At 39.4% G+C, this 20,255-nt stretch overlaps 1 protein-coding gene across 1 annotated transcript in view; it reads right to left on the bottom strand.

Moving 5' to 3' along the window:
- Nucleotides 1-2,420: 2,420 nt before the first annotated feature.
- LOC114633674 (renalase-like) overlaps nucleotides 2,421-20,255 on the bottom strand; it is a gene marked incomplete at its 5' end in the record, with an annotated part of 37,973 nt that continues 20,138 nt past the window's right edge. The window contains one exon of the mRNA XM_028782272.1: nucleotides 2,421-2,609. Coding sequence (XP_028638105.1) covers nucleotides 2,457-2,609 — 153 coding nt within the window. The remainder of the gene's footprint in view (nucleotides 2,610-20,255) is intronic.

Raw genomic sequence — 20,255 nt, 5'->3', positions numbered from 1 at the left:
TGCCTGCTGCCAAGCTCCCTGCCATGATGGTCATAGACTCATCCTCTGAAATTGTAAGCCCCAATAAACTCTTTTTTTTTTCCTGCAAGTGGTTTTGTTTATGCTGTTTCAATACAGCAACAGGAAAATAACCAAGACAGTAGTATACACATCTGTAATCCCAGCATTTATGAGGCACATGTAGGAGGATCATAAACTCAAGGCCATCTTTTGTTAATAGTAAATTTGAGGCCAGCCTTAAATCCTTTAAAACATTATTTAAAAATTAAAATTTCATCATTTTAATCATTATCAAAAAATAAGATGATACCATTTCCCCCTTCCCCTGTCCTCCCTCCAACCCCTCCCTTATCCAATCTCTACTCGCAACTTCATGGTCTCTCTTTTTTCGATTATTATTGTTATGTGTATATACAGATACATAAATAAAATTTGCTGAGTTTATTTAGTATTGCTTTCTATATGTGATCTCAGAGCTGACCACTTGGTACTGATAATGAGATAGGAGGCTTCTCCTTGGGAAATATCAATTTTCCCTCTCGTGGCATTCCTTACTTGCCCATAGATCAGTGTTTAGGGGTGAGGCTCCATGGGATTTCCCCTTAACATGTCTATTGGTGCCCTTGTTCAGGTCTCCTTTAGAGAGCCACACTATTGAGATATCATGGGCATATCTTCCTGTTATTTCTAGGAGACACAATTTCACAGCAGATTTCTTGGTCCTTTGGCTCTTACAATCTTTCTGCTCCCTCTGCCAAGATGTTCCCTGAGCACAGTAGTTGTATTGTAGTTGTATCCACTGGGGCCAGGTACCTCCTGATCAGTTGTTCTTTGCATTACAGTCAGTTGTGGTTTTTAGTGATCTCCATCTGACAAAGAGAGACTTCTTTGATGAGGAATAAATATAGTTCAGATGAAGTTATGCTATTTAGGCAGACAATGCTACTACAAGAGGCAGAGACTAACAAAAATCCACCACCCATGGGAAAATCCCATTTGAATTGTTGGCCAGGGGAATCCAAGAGATAGCTTTAAAGAGTATATCCTATTGCTTTTACCCTATGCTGCCTCTGGGGACTTAAGGTAAGACTCTATTGTTGAAGACACTATGCACTTTGGAAGCAGAGAACAGAAGATAAGGACTGGGTCTGACCTGAAAGCCTCCTCTCTGAGACTAGTTTTCACAGTACTAGAAGGTGCTATGCATGATGGATAACAAGAGAGGGAAGCAATCAGTAGTCCTGTCTGTTTGTGATACCTATGAGCAAAACAATGATCAGCATTGCAAGATATCCCCAAAGCTGCAACAGTGGCACTTATATCTTGGTAGTAACCAACTGCTGTCTAATAGGACTCAAACTTTCTCAGCAAGATGAAAATCATGTCTAATAATAGAAATGTAGCCAACTCCCCAGGGCCCATAAGGTTTTAGAGAAGAACCTATTACTATCACTTTACCAAACAAGCATGATTTATAACGGTATTAGCAACATTTATCCTCACACCGCATAATCTTTTTTTAAAAAAGACAAAATAGCATTACTTTACTTTCCAAATTAATGATACACATCTTGCTTGGAAATCTGAGGTTCAGTTTCTCTCAAGCCAGCAATGATGGGACCAACTGCTAAAGTATATGGGTGACAAGCCAAGCTACTAAGTTGGCAAATATCGAGTGATTTGAAATGCATCTATTTTCTGTTTACGAGAATTTTTGTTGAACAACAGAAAATTCATTATCTATGACATAGTCCAAGTGCCACAATGGACAGCACCAGCCAGAGGGGACCTGGTGTTAAAGATTGATAGATTACCTCTCAGTTTCCATTTAACTTGTATCTCACATACGAAGACTGGAATTTGCCTTAAGGGTAAAAAGCATTATGTGACTTGGAAAATAAAGATGATTCATGTCAATTTCTGACAACCTACAGGGGTCCCTTTGTGGATCAAGCAGTTCTTCAAACTGTAGTCTATGTGACTTACTACCCAGAGCTTCAGAAAGTAAATGAGAAACAAAATTATTCCATGTTTTGGAGAAATCTTGCAGTTCAATAATACATGCAAGGCTATGAAAGGAGATTTGGTAGTGATTGTTATTTATTCAGAACTGAAGTTTTCAAAAGGATAACAAAGCTTTCCCATGAATGAGAACTTTGGTTTAGTACAATTCTGGGGCTAGTTTATTTGGGACTTCTAAGCACCATTTTGCTTCAATAAGGATTAATCATGAAAAGTCAGAAAAGTAAGGAAGAAGTACAGTCTAAGAAATTATCATTTTACTATGGGTAATAGCTATCAAAATTATAACATTGTTTTTATATCTCATATTAAAAATGACAGTAAGTGAAGACATTTTCCAAAGTAATTTCTCTTCACAGAAAGGAAAATAGAACAATTAATAACAGAGGATTGTGAAAACAAAAATCCTAAAGTAAATGTGGAAAACAAGAACACTAAATATAACGCTTTAAAACTTTCATGACACTCAGGGCAGAGGTGATGCAGCCATCGAAGTTGGAGTGAGTAAATCCATCCCCTCCACACACCAGGAAAGGCTTGAGATGAAGAGTCATCTGGCCAGGTGTGTTAGCAACTGAGTTTGTAACCTGAAAAAAGAAAAAATAAAGAAAGAAAAAGATTGGAGTTGACATTCAGCCATAGCTATGCCCACCAGGTTTTTGCTTTCTGGAGAAATTAAAATTTTATGTATGGAAAAACCCAGAATATCCCAAAAGCTCCCCCTTGTCAAAACATTTGCATATATTTCAATTATCAAATAACTAGAAATGCACTGAGTTTTTAGATTTGTAGATGGTATAGTTTGAATGCTTATATACCATCTCCAAATTCATATATGCTGGATAGTTTTATGTCAGCTTGACACAAGCTAAAGTCACCTGAGAGGAGAAAATCTCAATTAACAATAACCTGGGCTCATATGACAGAGACCTGGGATAAGGGAGGCACCCAAGAATCAACAGGGGTAACCTTAGCTGTGACTCATAGCATTGGGGATATGGAACATGAAGAGGCCACTTCCTGTAGCCTGGCAAGAACCCCAGTGGAGCTATATGGAAACTAATTCACCAATAAAACTTTTGACCAAAATTTATCCTGTTTACAAGAAATACAGGGATGGAGGATGGAGAATGGAAGATAGACCAAGGGAATGGTCAACCAATATCCTGTCCAACTTGAGACCCATCCCATGGGCAAGCACCAATCCCTGACACTATCAATGATTCTCTGTTATGCTTGCAGACAGGAGTCTAGCATGGCTTTCCTCTGAGGGTCTCCACCCTCAGAGGAAAAGACGCAGACAGATGTAGACACCCACAGCCAAACAGTGGATGGAGCTTGGAAGAATAGGGGAAAGGATTGTGGGCCCTGAAGGGCATAGGAACTCCACAAGAAGACCAACAGAGTCAACTAACCTGGATTCTTGGGGCTCTCACAGACAGAACCACCAACCAAAGAACATACATGGGCTGGACCTAGGCTTCCATACTCATATGTAGTAAATATGCAGCTTGACCTTCATGTGGTCCAGAATGACTGGAGAAGGAGCTATCCCAAAAGCTGTTACCTGTCTGTGGGATATGTTCTTCTAGCTGAGCTGCTTTGTCTGGCCTCAGTGGGAGAGGATGGGTCTAGCCCCGCAGATACTAAAGATGCCAGGGTGGGGGGATATCCGGAGCACCCCCATCTGTTCAGAGGAGAAGGGGATGGAGGATGGGGGAAGGATCATGGGAGGGCATGACTGGGAAGCAGGCAGTGAGATGGATGTAAAGTGAATAAATAACAGCAAACAAGCAAACAAACAAACAAAGGAATAACTTGAGGCCCACAAAGACTGAACAGCCAAACAGAGAGCATATATGGGATGGACCTAGGCCCTTAGCACATATATAAAAGTTGTGCATCTTGGTCTTCATGGGAGACTTCTAACAGCAGGAGTAAGGGCTATATCTGACTCTGTTGCCTCTCTTGCTTCGCCATAACAGGAGAAGATGCACCTAGCCCTACTAGAACATGGCATGCCAAGGTGGGTTGAAATCCATGGGAGGACTAACTTTTCTGAGGAAAAAGGAAGAACTGGAGGATGGGGAGAGGGGAGAGGGGAGGAAGGGACTGGGAGATGAGGAGGGAGGGGAAGATGAGATAGGGATATAAAGTAAATAAAAAAATACACCACCACCACCAAAAAGCCACATTATGTTTAAAAAAAAAAAAGAAGAGAGAAAAAAAGCTTTCATAAGACCAACCTTTAGGCAAGTCTGAAGGGCATTTTCTTATTTTGTGATGGATGGGGGAGAGCCAAGCCCATGGTGGGTTGTGAAATCGCTGGGCTGCTGTCCTGGGTTCTATAAGAAAGCAAGCTGAGCAAAGACATGGGGAACAGTAAGTCAGTAGACAGCACTCTTCCATGGTCTCTGCATCAGCTCCTGCCTCCAGGTTCCTGCCCTGCTTAAGTTTCTGTCCTGACTTCCTTCTATGATAAATGGTGATATGGAAGTGTAAGTCAAATAAACCTGTTCCTCCACAACTTGCTTTATGGTCACAGTGTTTCAAAGAGCAATAGTAACCCTAGTTAGACAACTCCTAGCCACAATGGTGATGGTATTTGAGGAAAGGACCTTTGGAATGTGAAAAGCTCTGCGTAAGATCAGTGCCCTTATATAGGCCCAGTCAAGCTTGTTGACAGCTTCTAATGTGGGAGCAGAAATCCACCAACTAGGAAGAAAGCAGGACCTCCCCAGACACTGAACCTGCCACAGCTTTGGCCTTGGCTATTCCACTCTCCAGGACTGTGAGAAACATGCTTATTTTGCACATATGCCCCGCTCACCTCCAGTCTGTCCACACTGTTAAGCATTCTAAACAGAACAAGACACTCCCACCCTTTCCCCTTCTTTTCTCATGTACTTTCTGAGCACTGTTCTCTGATGTCTTCTCTCTGCACTGGGGTGTTGAATTTTAAAACTTCACATCCTTGTCTTAGACCAGAGAGTGACCTCCTTCTGTTTACTGAACACCTCCTACATGTTGAAGGGTTGTTCAGCATTTGTAGGCTGCATTGCACAGGTAGAGTAATATAGTGCTACAAGTCCATGTAAGAGACTAAAGGAGTCTGATGAATGCATGGCTTTGGCAGTCAAGGTCATTCCAAGGGAAAGAACAGCATATGTATATGCTGTAGGTCAGTGTGTGTGTGTGTGTGTGTGTGTGCATAAAAGTTGGGGTGGAGTATTATAGAGGAAGGGACATGGCAGAGGGGACAGATAGAAGGGATACAGACTTTCAGATATTAAAAATATAGTAATTGTAATGTAAAAATACCCATTGAATAGGTAGAATTTACTACTTAAAGGGAGAAAAATAAGCTGAAGTTAGATATTTATTTTGTTTTTATAACGAAGTCTATAATATTTGAAATGATGGAGGTGGAGGGTATTTCCAGAAAAAAGTATCCACAGGATCAGCTGGATAATGCCATTAAGCCCTCACAGCCAAGAGAATAAGCAAGAGTTAAATTCAGTTATGCTGGACACTGAGATGATTGGCTACTGAGGCACACCAACCTCCATAGAATACCAGCATAGACACACTTACAACCATGGGAACTCCTTCAGCCTTCATGGCACAGGCTTTTCACATGAAGCATTGCATGGTGGCTCTCTCTATCCATTGGCTTCATGGAGGGTACTGCAGTAGATACTAGAGGGATTTTTGTTTCCTCTAACATCAGGAGAAGAATAAACACAGATAACTCACACTATTTGGACTATGGCGTGGAGATTTTAGATTCTAGAGCAAGGTAGTATGTACCCTTAGAATGTATTTTGGGTGTGTGCTTCTGTGTGTGTATGTAATGTGTTAATGTGTACACATGGGTATATACATGTGGAGGCAAGAGGTTAACAGCTTCTCAACTTCTGTCTTTTTAGATAGGGTCTTTCCCTGCTGAATCCTGCTTGGCCATTCAGAAGGGATGTGACAAAGTTCCCATTCGTGGAGCAGAGCCAGCAGGGTATGGGCCTCTAAGAGTGTTGATGGTTGTTAGGTGTAAGCCTTGTTTGTATATTTTACTTTATGTTCCTTGAGGGGAATGTCCTCTCTGCCAAGGTTAATGACTCCATGATAATCAGAGATAGCAGGAGTCCAGGAGGTGGCAGTGTGTCTAATGTCCTTAGCAAAATGGGCAAAATAGGTAAATGCTATGACCTTCAGGATAGCCATTAAGGCTGTAAGAAAGAACTCTGAAAACATAGGAGTTCAAGAATATATAATTTCTCAATTATGCAAAATATAAGGATGCAATATAAATTACATGACAGGCTTCATGGATCTAAAAGAACAGAGGCAGCTATAATATAAGCCAACTTGTCAGAAAGGTATTAAAGGAGGAGATAAAGAGATTTAGGAAGTGGTGATCTCAGAGCTGGATCCCACCCAGCTAGCTTACTGTCTATGATTTCAAAGGCAGGCAGATCTCTGAATTTATTGCTGTGTTAAAAAAAATGTACTTGCTGTTTTTTTTTTCTAAGAATCAAGGGGTCACAAAAATGCTATTTCATGAGATAAAGGGGAACCTGGGTAAACAATTTAATTTACATGTAAATAAAAAGACTGGGCTTTGGTCTGCAAGAGCTGAGATATCTAGAGAGCTGTCTTGAGTAGAACAAAAGGCTGTCAATGTGTACTCAAAGACTGAATTCAAGTCCTTCTTTTTGCCTGTCCCAAACACCCTTTCCTCAGAACCCCTTTCCCAGCTGAGGCTGGTCACTGGCATTTTCCTAAACTCACAAATTTGACTAGGCTGGGTGGCCCATGAACTCTGGGATTTCCTGTCTCTACCCATTCAACACAAACATTACAGGATGGTCTGCTCCTGGCTTCTTATATGTGTGCTGGTGATGTCAATTAGGGCCCTTATGCTTGTATAGCCAAAAGACTTACCAATTAAGCTATCTAATCATCCCTTGGAATCTATTACAATGGTGGTTCTCAACCTTCCTAATGCTGTGACCCTTTAATACAGTTCCTCCTGTTATAGTGACCTCTAACCATAGAATTATCTTCATTGGTGCCTCATCACTGTAGTTTTGTTACTATTATGAATAATAATATAAATATCTGAGATGTGGATGGTCTGAGGTGGCCCCTGTGAAGAGGTATTTCGACCTCCATAGTGGCTATGAACCACAAGTCATAGAAAAGCTTTGTGGAGAAATCCTTGTTTATGTGCTATGTTTTGTCTCTCCTGCCCCCTCAGTACTGGAGATTAAGTGCACAGGTTCCAGCATCCTGGGCAAATCTTCTATCACAAAGCTCTTCCTAGCCCTTCTATTTTGCTTTAACAAGAGATAAAGACCTTGAGACCCCCTTGTTACCCATACACAAACACAATGCTGACAGCCTCATATTCATACTTTTCTGGGGGCTACTTTATAGAAACATATATACACACAGAAGATAAACTTGACCCTTTGAGATAAAGTCCTTTGGGTAGCAAAGTAGCACATATTAGGGACAGAGAAACACAGACTTGGGTATTCAACTAGAGCTTTCAACGTCTGCATAGGTCGGATTTTAATAAATTGAATTATTTGATTTGTCAGTGAAACATTAGGAAAGAGAGGAAAATTTTAAGATCTTAGATATTCAGGTGGCAACACTTTCAGCATGTTTCAAGTCTGAAAGTAAGGGAATCATACTTTGCTCGGAAACAGGGTGTATGGTAAAGAGAACACTGGCAGGACCTAAGATTAGCCTGGGGTAAGCTCTCTATTATGATGTCTCTCCATTAGGGAAGGCTTGGAAGTTTTCATTTTACTCTGCAGGTGGATTTAAATCACTTAGAAAAAAATACCTTGCTGTTTTTGCTTTGAATTTATACATCTGATCCATCTACATTTATAGGAGTGTTACATTAGCCATCTCAAGCAGGTACAAGTTTCTTCTGGACAGCAGTGCCATACACGTGAAGCACAGAAACCTGAATTTCCACAGGGCTCTTTCAGCCCTGACATATATTTTAAATACAACTATTGAGATATGGTTCCTGGCTGTGGCTGGAAGCATAGCCAAAGGCTGTATTATTGTGAGAGATTGTGGTTTTCACAATGGCAATATCCTCTCTTGCAGGGCTTTCTGTTTCCTTCACATGGCTGAAGACTCTTGCCAACACACATCCATGCTTTCATATTTTCCTTGCTGGGTAATTGTGGAATGGTTGATTCCACCTTCAATGCAATGGGGCTGATTTCATCCAAGCTGCTGGCTGGCTAATCAGTGGCCCACTTTTTCAGCCATGTGATCTGGCATCAGGCATTTACTACTCAGTAAATTAAATTATACACCACTGATGGAGTATCAGCTCTCAACTGAGCAGAACATTTTCCCTAAAGCTCCCTTCTGCTTATCATTTGTAAGTCTAATAGGGCATAGGTTCATTATGGAGACAGCAACTGGAAGGGATTCGAACCAATACAAGTGGGGTTTTTAATGAGTGGCTATTCTTCATAGGCTCACATCAATGTGGATGTGGATCGGTGAATTATCCTCTACATAGGAATTTTCTGGATGCATACATTTTAACTATTTAAAATGTTTTGTTTTTAAAATTATACATAGTGTACTGGACTTTGTCAACCTGACACAAAGCTAGACATCCCTGGGAAGAAGCAATCTTAATTGAGAAAATGTCCCCATAAGATTAGCCTGTAGAGATGTCTGTGGGGTATTTTCTTACTGTGTGATTGATGTGGGAGGGCACAGCACATCTGGATGATACCATCGCTGGGCAGGTGACCTCGGATATATAATAAAGCAAGCTGAGCTGTCAAAAAGCAACAGTCCTCATATTTACATTATCATTCATAACAGTAGCAAAATTACAGTCATGAAGTAGCAATGAAAATAATTTTATGATGGGGGGGTTCACCACATGAAGACCTGAATTAAAGGGTTACAGCTTTAGCAAGGTTGAGGGGCATTTGTCTAGAGCATGGGAAAGATGGTTTTCTCATGAGAATGCATTATTGAGTTCTACTGGGGTTTTCCTTTGAGCCACTGATGTCTCCTCTGCAAGTTCAGATCATACATAATAGAAAAAGAGTGTAAATGGAGCTTCTTTTCAGTGAAACAAAAGTACCCAGGCAGCAGCCAGACTGCTTAAATAATTAAATAATTTGTGGTTCAGGGACTGCCCACTTTAATGAGAAAATAACCTACTTCACATGTATGAAAACTGTCTCCTTGCTCCTCGATGGTATCTTATAATGGGTGAGATAAGACAAATATTAAATAGATCAGAAGAGGAGATAAAGTGAAATGCATAAGAAGTAGCAAAAGCCCACGAATACAAAGATAATAAAGGAGAGGACGGACTGTTGAGGTAGGGCCTGTCCTGCACCTCACTGTCTGTACTTTAGTGTATTCAGCCATATCGGTCCAAGCTCTTCATTTTCTCAGCCTGTCTAAATGAACAGCATTATGTAGAACTGACAGGAATAGCTGCTGATCAGAAACTCAATTCCTTCACCTACAAAGGCAAATTCCCTGAATCCAGAACCAGATCTGGTTTTCTTCAAGATCATTCATCTTGAAAGACAAGTTTCTCCAACTGTCATGTATCAGGGGTAGGTGGCATGTACAGGAACTCCTGACAGACATCAGGAATCAACTGTGGCATTCTTTTCCACTGAGCTCAGAAGTGGCTGCTACACCTTGGCCTCAGTGCTCTGGGCAGCCACTACCAGCTGATTGGAGCTGGCAGTGGTTAGGAATCCTATATATCATGCATACCTCAAGAAGGCTAATGAGCAAACATGTAATCAGAATGCAAGAATGAATCATTTGTTTCCCACCCCCCTTCTTTCTTCTCACTAAAGTTAGGATAGCCTTGCACTTTTCCTTTCTCCAAATTAGAGAGCTTTTAATGTGTAGAAAAAAGATTGTAGCAGAGTCACTTTCTCATGTTAGAAGCTCAATTATAGTTCCCTCTAAAATCTTCTAAACTCCCCTACAGACTACTGCCCTCCCAGAGAATGTCATACCAGAGCTCTGACTGCACACAGAAATAAGGCTCTGTCTGCAGTGTAGTTCTGCAAAAGCACATATTACGAAGATTAGAAATTGTGGGCAAAATACAGTTGGAAAAGATGACTGCTAACCTATGGTGCTAACAGAACACTGAGTATCACTGGAAAGATGACTGCTGTGCCACTGTCCCAGCCTCTGCTTTTAGCTGCAGTGATTCGGTCTCTGCAGTTGAAGCCTTGGACTTTGTGTTGCAGGTCCTGGAAGGTAGCTGCTTCTAAAAGGGATGGTTTGGATATAAATTTAAAAAACATGATCAGGGATGCAGACTTTTCTCATCAGTCCACCATGTTGGTGCAAAGGAATTGTCTTTGTGGTTTCATAATCTGTGCTTGCACCTTTGTTGAAGAACCTATAATTGTGGAAATACCCACAGTTCTTGACCCCATTTAAAAAATTACTACTTGCACCAAAGGAAGGCATTTCTGTAGAATTTTCAGGTTTTTCCCTATAATATTTTATGTTTTTCAAAGCTTTATTATTTTCATTATGAAAAAGTATGTGTCAATTACTTCAAAACATAAGCAGCAAACATGAAATCTGTATGGTTCCATCAATATGTTCCTGACAGCACCCAGTAGTCCTCCTCACCCGCAAGGGATGTATTCCAAGATACCCGGTAGATATCCAGGATAACACTGGGTAAAGATGAGTTCCTCCTCCACCACTTATGGCTTTGCTTCCATAATTACTTTACCATGGGTAACTGAAGAGAAAAACCATTCCAGAAGCAAACAATTCACGCATCTAATGTGACACGCTACTCCGAGTAGCCCGACATGATCTCATGCACCCTCTCATCTGTCCAGAATGGGAGACACCTCTAAATCCAATGTATCCATGTTTACAAGGTTAATTTAATATGAATTAGCACTACCTGCCTCATGGCAGTTCTTCATGTAAATTTTATTAAAATACTTATTTTAAGTTGTCTTATTTTACTATTATTTATTGTTAATATTTTACTGTGTCTGTTATAAAAAAACTAACACTAGTACATGGTTACAGAAAGAAATCAGCATATACATAGGCAGAATTGTTATTTTCAATTTCAGGCATTCATTGGGGGTCTTGGTAAAAACCATTTATAGATAATGGAGGAAATATAGGATGAGCAAATTCATATAAAAACTGATCTTGTAAGAGACTGGATAATTTTTCCTTTCTTATATTACATTTATATTTAAATTTACCATTCTTATATCCCATCTCGGTGAATCACTTTGATTCCTTTGGGCATGCATGAGTCTTGACAGCACAGATGTCTATGCTCTCACTTGTATTTTAATAGTAATATGGTATCTTTTAAAAACAATCTTGATTCATTCTAGTGGACCTATTGATGGTGACTCTTACATTTTATCTGAATCCAGAGAGTCCTGTTGTTTCCTAGTTGCACATTCACTTGCCTGAGGTGACTGACTATTAATAGACTTGCCTTGCATTTCTCCTATCCCGTGTGTGGGAGGAATTAGCCACACTGGCAATAATGCAAAGCTGAAGGCTGGCTGGCTGGAATTGTTTCCACAGTTCCTTGCCTTCTCTAACATGTGGCCATGACAGCAGAGTGAGTGGCCAAAATGACCCATGTGTGAAAAGGCTTGCTTGCTCCTCAGCCTATGGTGGGGCAACTATTTCTAGAAGGGTCTGTAGGGGGAACTTAGCTCACTGGGCATGTTTGAACTTAGATCTTTCTTGTGTTGCTCAGTTGACATGAGGTAAACAGTTTGTCTTATATGGCTGTCTTAGGTTAAAGACCAAGTCTCTGTGATGAGACACGATGACCACTGCAATATTTTTATAAAGGAAATCATTTAACTGGGCTGGCTTACAGTTTCAGAGGTTTAGTCTGTTATCATCATGGTGGGGAGCATGGAAACATGCAGTTAGACAGACATGGTGCTGGAGGAGCTGAGAGTTCTACAAACTGATTCGAAGGTAGCTAAAGGAAACTGTGTTTCACACTGGGGGTAGCTTGAGCATATATATGACCTCAAAATTCACCTCCACAGTGATACACTTTCTCCAACAAGGCCGCACCTACTCCAACAAGGCCACACTTCCTAACAATGCCAACTCCTATGGCCAAGCATCCAAACACATGAGTTTACGGGGACCATTCCTATTTAAACTAAGACAATGGCCTTCCCACCATGAAGTACACTTTTTTCCAGATGACCACAGCTGAGGTTTCTTAAATCATGAGACAACATAAGTATTTCCCTTACAAAGCTTATTTTCTTAGGTATTTTGCTACAGAACCACACAACTAACTAACAGTATAAGTAAACATGTCTGTTGGAATGTAAACACATTCACCTTAATTTCAAAATCTGGAGAACTTAATTGTTTACACTATTATTACCACACTGTAGGCACACTTCAGTGAAGTCAAAGATTTTATGTAGTGTTGTTGAGAGTCCACACAAAATAAAAGCTTCTTGGAAAGTTTTAGGAGTCAGAGAGTAAAGAGATCACTTTTTCTGGGTGACTTAGCCAATCAATACCCGTACCTTCAAAAATTCTTTCTTAAATTTTCTCTATATGCTTTTGTTTTTGTGTTACACCAGCAACAACATATACATGGAGCATAGATGGTATATCTTTATTTATCACTATATTTTAAGAATGGTGATAAAATTATCTACCAATCACACACTTAATAATATTGAAAAGTAATCCAGAACTGGAAATCATGACAAATTGGGACATTCATTATACATTTTTGTCCATTTAAAATCTATTTCTGTGAATGATTCAGCACATCTGACTACTGACTTTTAAGAATCCCAGTGCCATCTCCTCTCATGCTGTAGAATTTAATATTCATAAAGAGTTTTATCAACACACAGGCACCTACCTGTAGAGAATGTGAACTCTAATTGGGCCATCTGTGTTCTGTTCTTCACCTCATCTTTCCTGTGGTCGTCTCATCTCTCTAATGTTCTATTATATTTAATGGGGATTTCATAAGCCTATTTCTTTGTTATGCCGTGGAGAACATCTTACTTGTATTATGGATGCTTGGCTGCAAAGTCTAGTATGACAGAGAGCCGCTCTAAAATTACTGCTGGCTATGTGTCCTCAGTGTGGGAGAAAATGGTGCGGTTTGGTCAATTCTCAGTGTGGCTCTTCACTTCATTGGTATTTGACTATCCAATCTTAATAAACCATCGGGCAGATGCGGAATGAATGCACCACACATCAATGATATTATCCGTGTAGTAGTAGCTTCAGTTATTGCAAACTGCAAAGGACATACTTTGCTGACCTTGTGAGTTTGATTGCTGAGGTCTACAATGGATCTCTTTTAAAGTTCTGAAAGTATTGGAGCAGCCCATTTGGGTAAACTGTATTGAGAAGAAACATACAATAAAGAATGACATATGGCTTCCTCCTGCACTGTCTCAGAACAGACAGCACAATAGTCACAACACACTTCCCTTTAGAATTTTTAATTCAGTGGAAAATTGCTCAGCCTTTCAGTAGCTTTTAGTATATTAACTCATTAATTATTCAAATATTTGTCTTGTTTCTAGGTGCTGTTGGGCACTATGAAAGGTGGTAGGGTACAAAAACTGTTTCTCTAGGATGAGTTCATAGAATTTATTTTCATCTGAATATAAACTCTCTGAAGCAGTCTCCTAGCAAACCTGATTGCTTGAGCCTGTAGGATGCAGAGAGGCAAAAGCGTTTTCAAGTGGTGAATCCAGAGAGAAAATGAAGACTGTTCCCAACTCATCACCCTTCCCTTGTGGGTGATCAATGCCTAATTCTCCACCCAATCAACCCTTCTGCATCCCTTCTCCCATTCCCCATCTATTCTTCTTGATGACCCTGAAGTCTGGCCCTTGACATACGATTCTGGTTCCCATGCACGCTGAATGGACCCAGAAGCCTTTTGTCTGAGATGTGAGATTAAGGTAAAAAAGGATTTGGGGTTCTTGAGATGACCTTCTTTCTACTTTTGATAGCACAGACATAAAAGGATTGAGTTTATGCTCTAAAGAGAGACAATGACAATAATGGATTACAAAAAGCAGAGGTAGTTTTAAAGACAGCTTAATTGAGGATAAAATTAAATACGGTTAAAAAGACTCTTGTTATGCAGACTATCCTGTAACTTTAAAAATATCCAGCCACATAACCACTATTATGAATACTATGAAGAACATTTTAATCTTTACACTATACTCCCTCACACTCCTTTGTAGGTAATTCCGTCTCCATGGTCATTTGTCACTGCATACGTTCCTTTACTAGAGAGTCATATAAACAGACTTTGAACATGACTTTATCCATTTAGATTAATGTTTCTGTAATTCACTTCCATCATTAATATTTTTCTTTTTATAACTGAGTAAGTACTTTTCATTTATGTATGAACAATAAAATTTTACCTACTTTTAAGCAATGAATATTTGGGTTATTTCTAGCTTGGAGAAATTGTTACTACAGCTGAAATGCTAATTAGAAGATGGTTTTGGTCTGAGCATGTTCATTTCTGGATTCATTGGCATACATGGTAAGCACCTATTTAACTTTGCAAGAAGGTGCAACTTGTTTCTAAGGGAAGGTGTGACAGCTTGCCTTTACATGAGTGGCATGCCGGAAGAACTGAGTCCCTTCACATCTGTTTCAGAATTTGCCAGGTTCAGATGTTTTCATATGAGGTAACTTTTAGGTGAGTAATAGTCTCTTAATTAAGATTTTAAACTGCATGCCCCTAATAGCCAATGATGTTCAGCACTGTATACATGTGTGCACATGTATGTGCATGCATGTGTGTGTGCTAATTGCACATGTTCTCACTTTCTATTTACTCTTCCTTGTATGTGGTAAACAACATAAAACTCACTACTAGGTACTTCCATTGGAAAACACTAATCCATTTTATTTTTGTAGCATTTTATTAACATTTTAAAATTACATTTTTATTGTTTAAAACAATTTTTAATTTAAATATATTTCAATTATCTTCTCCCCGGCAAGTCCTTTCAGATCCTCTCTCCTCTTTATCCAGCCAACTTTAAGTTCTTTCTCAAAAAGGAAACAAAAATCAATTCAATAAAACCCTCCAAATCAAGGAAAAAGCAATAAAATAACACCCAAATAAACAAAGAAAGCAAAAAATCACCAAACTGTAACCAATAAAAACAGACCAAAAGTGTAGATTCCTTTGTATGTTCCTTTGTTTGTATGTCAGCTATTCCTGAGCATGAGGCCTACCCCAGAATGGACGATATTCCCAGTATTGTGTCTGGATCTGCCCATAGTAGAGATGTCACATAATCAGAATCATTGTATATATGACCTTTGCAATTGGCTTCTTCTGTTTAGCATGATGCTTTCAAGGCTCCTCTATGAGCTAGCATCTACCAGTAGTTCATCAGTTTTTACGTATGAACTCTATTCCAGTGTATGGATATACCACATTCCATCAGCTGTTGAACATTTGGGCTGTTTATTAAATTTGGCTATTTTGAATATTCTTGCCCAAAATATCAGAATATATTCAGTTGACACTTTTGAGAATGACATGATCATAATTTACTTCTATGTTTAAGTTTTTAAGGAGCCACCCAGTTGTTTTCTTAGGAAACTGAATCATTGCATGTTTCTTACAGAAGCACAAGCATTTTACTTCTCCATATCCTCACAAAGACTCATTGTTTCATATTAAAAAATTATAGCTATCTTCAATGAAAACCATGATTTTATATAATTAATGTATGCTAATTAATGTGACTTAACTGTCTCACTGTGGTCTTGCAGTGCACTTTCCTAGTGGATAATGATGTTGAGTACATTTTCATGTGTTCATCTGTATCTCTTGGGTATTGTGTCGATTCAGGTCTTTTGTTCATTTTTAATTGTCCTTTCCTATCCTCATTGAGTTGTAGGAGTGCGTTCTTTATATATTCTCATGCAGATTCTTATTAGGCATGTGACCCATCAATCTTTTCCCTCACTTTGTCTTTTTACTATCACAAATTGTTATTATTTTATTATATGTTGTGAGTGTTTTGCCTGCATGAACATCTGCACACTGAGTTCACACCTGGCACACGTGGAGGCCAGAAGAATGTCAGGTCCCTTAGAACTGGAGTTGTAGATGGTGATGAATCACCATGTGGGTGAAGGGAACTGAACTTGGATCCTGAAAGATCAGTTAGTGCTCTGGCCAGCCAGTGTTTTTATCTGCTATCTCTCTAGTCCCTTTTTACTCTCTTGATAATTCTAAAATAAATGAACATTTGATTTCTGAAATAGTTAAAATTATATTTTTCTTTTATTGCTTGTGTGTGTGTGTGTGTGTGTGTGATATCTACAAAACAACTGTCAAAAACAAGGTCATGAGAGTTTACCTCTATGCAATTTTCTAGGAATCTGAGGTTGTAGTTTGTGCATTCTATCCTGTAGAGATTTTAATATGCAGTATGAAGCAGAATCCAGCTTCACTCTCTTGTCTATGTAGGTGAAATTGTTCCAGTGCCTGGGCTGGTTAGACTCCTTTTTTTCTCCATTTAGTGGACATTGGAACCCTGTCGGAAATCAGCTGATCACACGTGGGTTTGCTTCAGGACTCTCACTCATGATGTGCCAATCACGCCCACCCTTATGCCAGTCCTACTTTGAATGGGTGGCTACAGCTTTGTAGTAGTTTTGAAACTAAGCTGTGAGTCTTCCAATTTAGTTCTTCTTTTAATAGATTGTTTTGGGTTATTTAGGGAACACTTGAAATTCTCTATGAAAAAAAATCTTGAATCAGTTTTGTATAGTATTTATTGTATTTTTAGATGTGTGTGTATGTGTGCGTATGACTCTGTGGGTACACACACATAAATATAGTGCTGGTGGAGTCCAGAGGCATTGGATCCCCTTTAGTTGGAATTACAGGTCGTTGTGAAGTATCAGACTGGGGTCCTCTGTAAAATCACCACCCACTCTTTACCTCTGAACCATCCTTCTGGCCTCTTGAATTGGGCTTTTCATTTTTGCACAGGCAACAGGGATCTGGATACAGACAGCAGTTGGTCTGAGCATCTCTTTGGGTCATACCACCTCTTACACATATCATCTTTCAGTTCATGGCACTTTTTGGTTCACTTAGGTCATTGTTCTTTTCTTTTAACAATATAGTTCTTATGTAAATTTCTGTTGACCCCCTGATTAAATGCAAATATCTTCTTTAGCGTCATGTTCTTCAAATCTTTTGCCCACTTTTAAGCAACTGAGCCATTTGTATTTTTTCAAATTGTTGATTTGTGAGACTTCCCTATACATTTTGGGACACTAAACATTGATCAAATATGTGCTTTCCTAACATTGTCTTTTACTTTGCAGTTGTCATTTTGGTCTCCTTATGGTGCCTTTCAAATACATTGTTTAATATTCAGTAGGTAAATTCAGTAGAAAAGATTCATTTTCTTTTTTAATAGTTTGTGTTTTTTCTATTTTATGTAAAAATGCTTGGAAACCCAAGGTCATACATATCTTCTCCTATGTTTTCTGTTAGAAAGTGTATAGCTTAAGATCTCTATGTTTAGGTCTCTGGTCCACTTTCAGCTCTTCCATGAGGAGACGTAACACGGGCTCTGAGTCTAAAGCGAAGTGCACCAATTTCTGGTTCACTGCTTACTAGTTACGTCATTAGAGGCATAGTCTGCATCGCAAACCAGAGCTTCCTCATTTAAAGCAGAGATAATATTTGCTTCCTGATATCAGGACTGATTCGAGCATCAGATGGGAAGAGTACAGGAGGAATGTCTAAAATCAGAGTATAAATGCTAACTTTGATTACTTCTAGCTGACACCAGGAAAGAATGTGATGACAATTTGTCACCACTGGGGAAAAACTAGAACTCAAAAGTAACCAGCAGTTAGAGGATAGAAACGGACTAGCTTTTAAGGAGGGATGTCTGAATTCCAAATATGCTTGCTAGAAACATACTTTCCCTGGAGTTCTGAAATCCCTAGCTCACGTACCTATACTAAGCCTCTTAGAGCCAGAAAGGAAGAGGTCAGTTATAAACAGATCTCTGACTTACACCAAGTAAGGGACTAAAAACTGTGGAAGGGAGGGAAAAAGGAATGGAGGGAAGAAGGAGAGAGGGAAGAAGGAGGGAGAAAAGAGAGAGAAGAAAGGAAAGAGAGAGAATAAGCATTAGACTATACTGATACAAAGAAGTCAGACAGCAGATGGTGGCAAGGAGAGGGTGGAGTAAGGAACGGGAGAGCTGCAATGGAGCCTCTGACTCTGGCAGTATGTCAGAGGGCATAGCAGTAGCCCTGTGTGAGGACAGGGATGGAACAACGCCTGTGCTGAACATCCACACAGCTCAGCATGGCAAACCAGAGTGCTGGATTCAGTGTTTCTCTGCAGTCTCTTCCCATATTCCAGCCACATCCTACTTTTCTGCAAAACAAAGCTACTAACTGTTCCTCAAGTGCACCTTTAACTCTGGAAAAGCTTGTGCAGTTGCGGGAACACTGCTACTATCATGGCCCTTTCTGAGCTCTACATTTTGTAATACTCTGTGAAAATTTGCTTTAAGAAGCTGTTTCTTATGGTTTCTTCCCTAAGTTGGCTCTGTACTTCCAAATAGCACTTTGCATGTCTTCTGTGTCATGCTGTACTTCACTGTGACTATATGCAGAGCAGTTGCTCTTTCTGATTGACTATATGGAAACTTGCTGAAGGATGGGAGATGCCTCAGAATTCTATACAGTGACTGATATACAGTTAGACCTCAACAAATCTGTGTGGAATGAAAACATGGATATATATTACCAATTTCCAATGCAGTATAAGTAGATGTTATTAGCTGAACTTGTTAGTTTTATAACACAATGCTGATATTTAGCATAAATAGATCACATAGACATAATTTTCAAGAAATACTGCTGGAATAGGACCTACTTCTAGTTTGTCCACACCCGTGTAATAGCACCCACTATCCAGTATTAATGCTAGGCTCAGATGAGTATGCATATATGTAATACATGACATTTTCTTTTCATTAGACATTTAAACATTTCCTATGAAGTATTACCATTTAAAATAATTTAGTAATTTTGAGTAAGTGTGAAAATGGCTAAACGGCAGGGTGAGTCCTAGCAGTGTCAGAGAAAGAAATGACTTCATTAAATGTACATGTGTTCTACCATTTAATAGTTCATATATTATGGAATTTTGTGAAAAGAGGAGATATTTAACTGTATAAGGTTAAATTAAACTGTGACTGCACATTCCTAAATCAGGGATGAGATTTCTCAGAATGATATTATAACATGCTTCGTCGAAGGAACTGAAGTAAGTGGCCAGTTTCATGGAAGATGATTCAGTGGAATGTTTATAAATGACATTTGCCAGCCTTCTTGTTGTTGCTAGATTGACTCATGCATAGTCCACTATGCAAAAAGTCTATGAACAGATGTTGTATAAGCAAGAGTGGTTTGTGGCCATAATTTTATGCCAGGCAATGTTGGTTCAGGGCACAGATGTGTTAAATTATCAAACACCAAAAAATGTACAGGCTAGTTTAGGAGAATGGCAAAAATCAGGGAAGTTTTCAAGCTTAAGAAAATGACAGGGTGATAAAGACAGTGGTCTATTGCTGTCACATGTCCTATTCTGATGCTGTTCAACAGTTCCTTATAGACTCTGGCCAAACATCAAAGCCTCTGGCACCACATCAGTTCGGAAACATCCCAGTTTGAGACTACTTATGTATATGAAATGAGAAGAGAGAAATTCTCAAAAGAGAAGAGAATTAGATAAATAAAAGGAAGAGTAGGGCATGCTGAGAGGTAGTGAAGAAGCTCTGGTACAGTGGCGACACTAACACAGCCCTCTGTGGTGCCTCCTCCTGTCCTCACCACTATGGTGAGTGGGAATAGAGAACTTGCTTTGTGCAGTGTCTGCCCTGCATGTTTCATGGTGTACTTGGTGCTCACTCTGTCATAACTCTATGGGGTAGGTTTCCCTATTGTTTTGCCCCTGTGAGGACTATGGTACAAAAAGTTGCAATCTCTTTGACCAATGTCACTCTGATGTCAGAGTTTCAAGACCTTAACTGTAACACATTATTACAAATATAGAAATCATAAAGCACAAGTGTAGACAATATAAGTGACAGGATAGT

This window comes from Grammomys surdaster, unplaced genomic scaffold (genome assembly GCF_004785775.1).
Source record: "Grammomys surdaster isolate TR1022 unplaced genomic scaffold, NIH_TR_1.0 725, whole genome shotgun sequence".
In the NCBI taxonomy this organism is placed as follows: Eukaryota; Metazoa; Chordata; class Mammalia; order Rodentia; family Muridae; genus Grammomys; species Grammomys surdaster.
The sequence above is the reverse complement of the archived record's forward strand: the minus strand, read 5'-3'. Positions and strand labels throughout refer to the sequence as shown.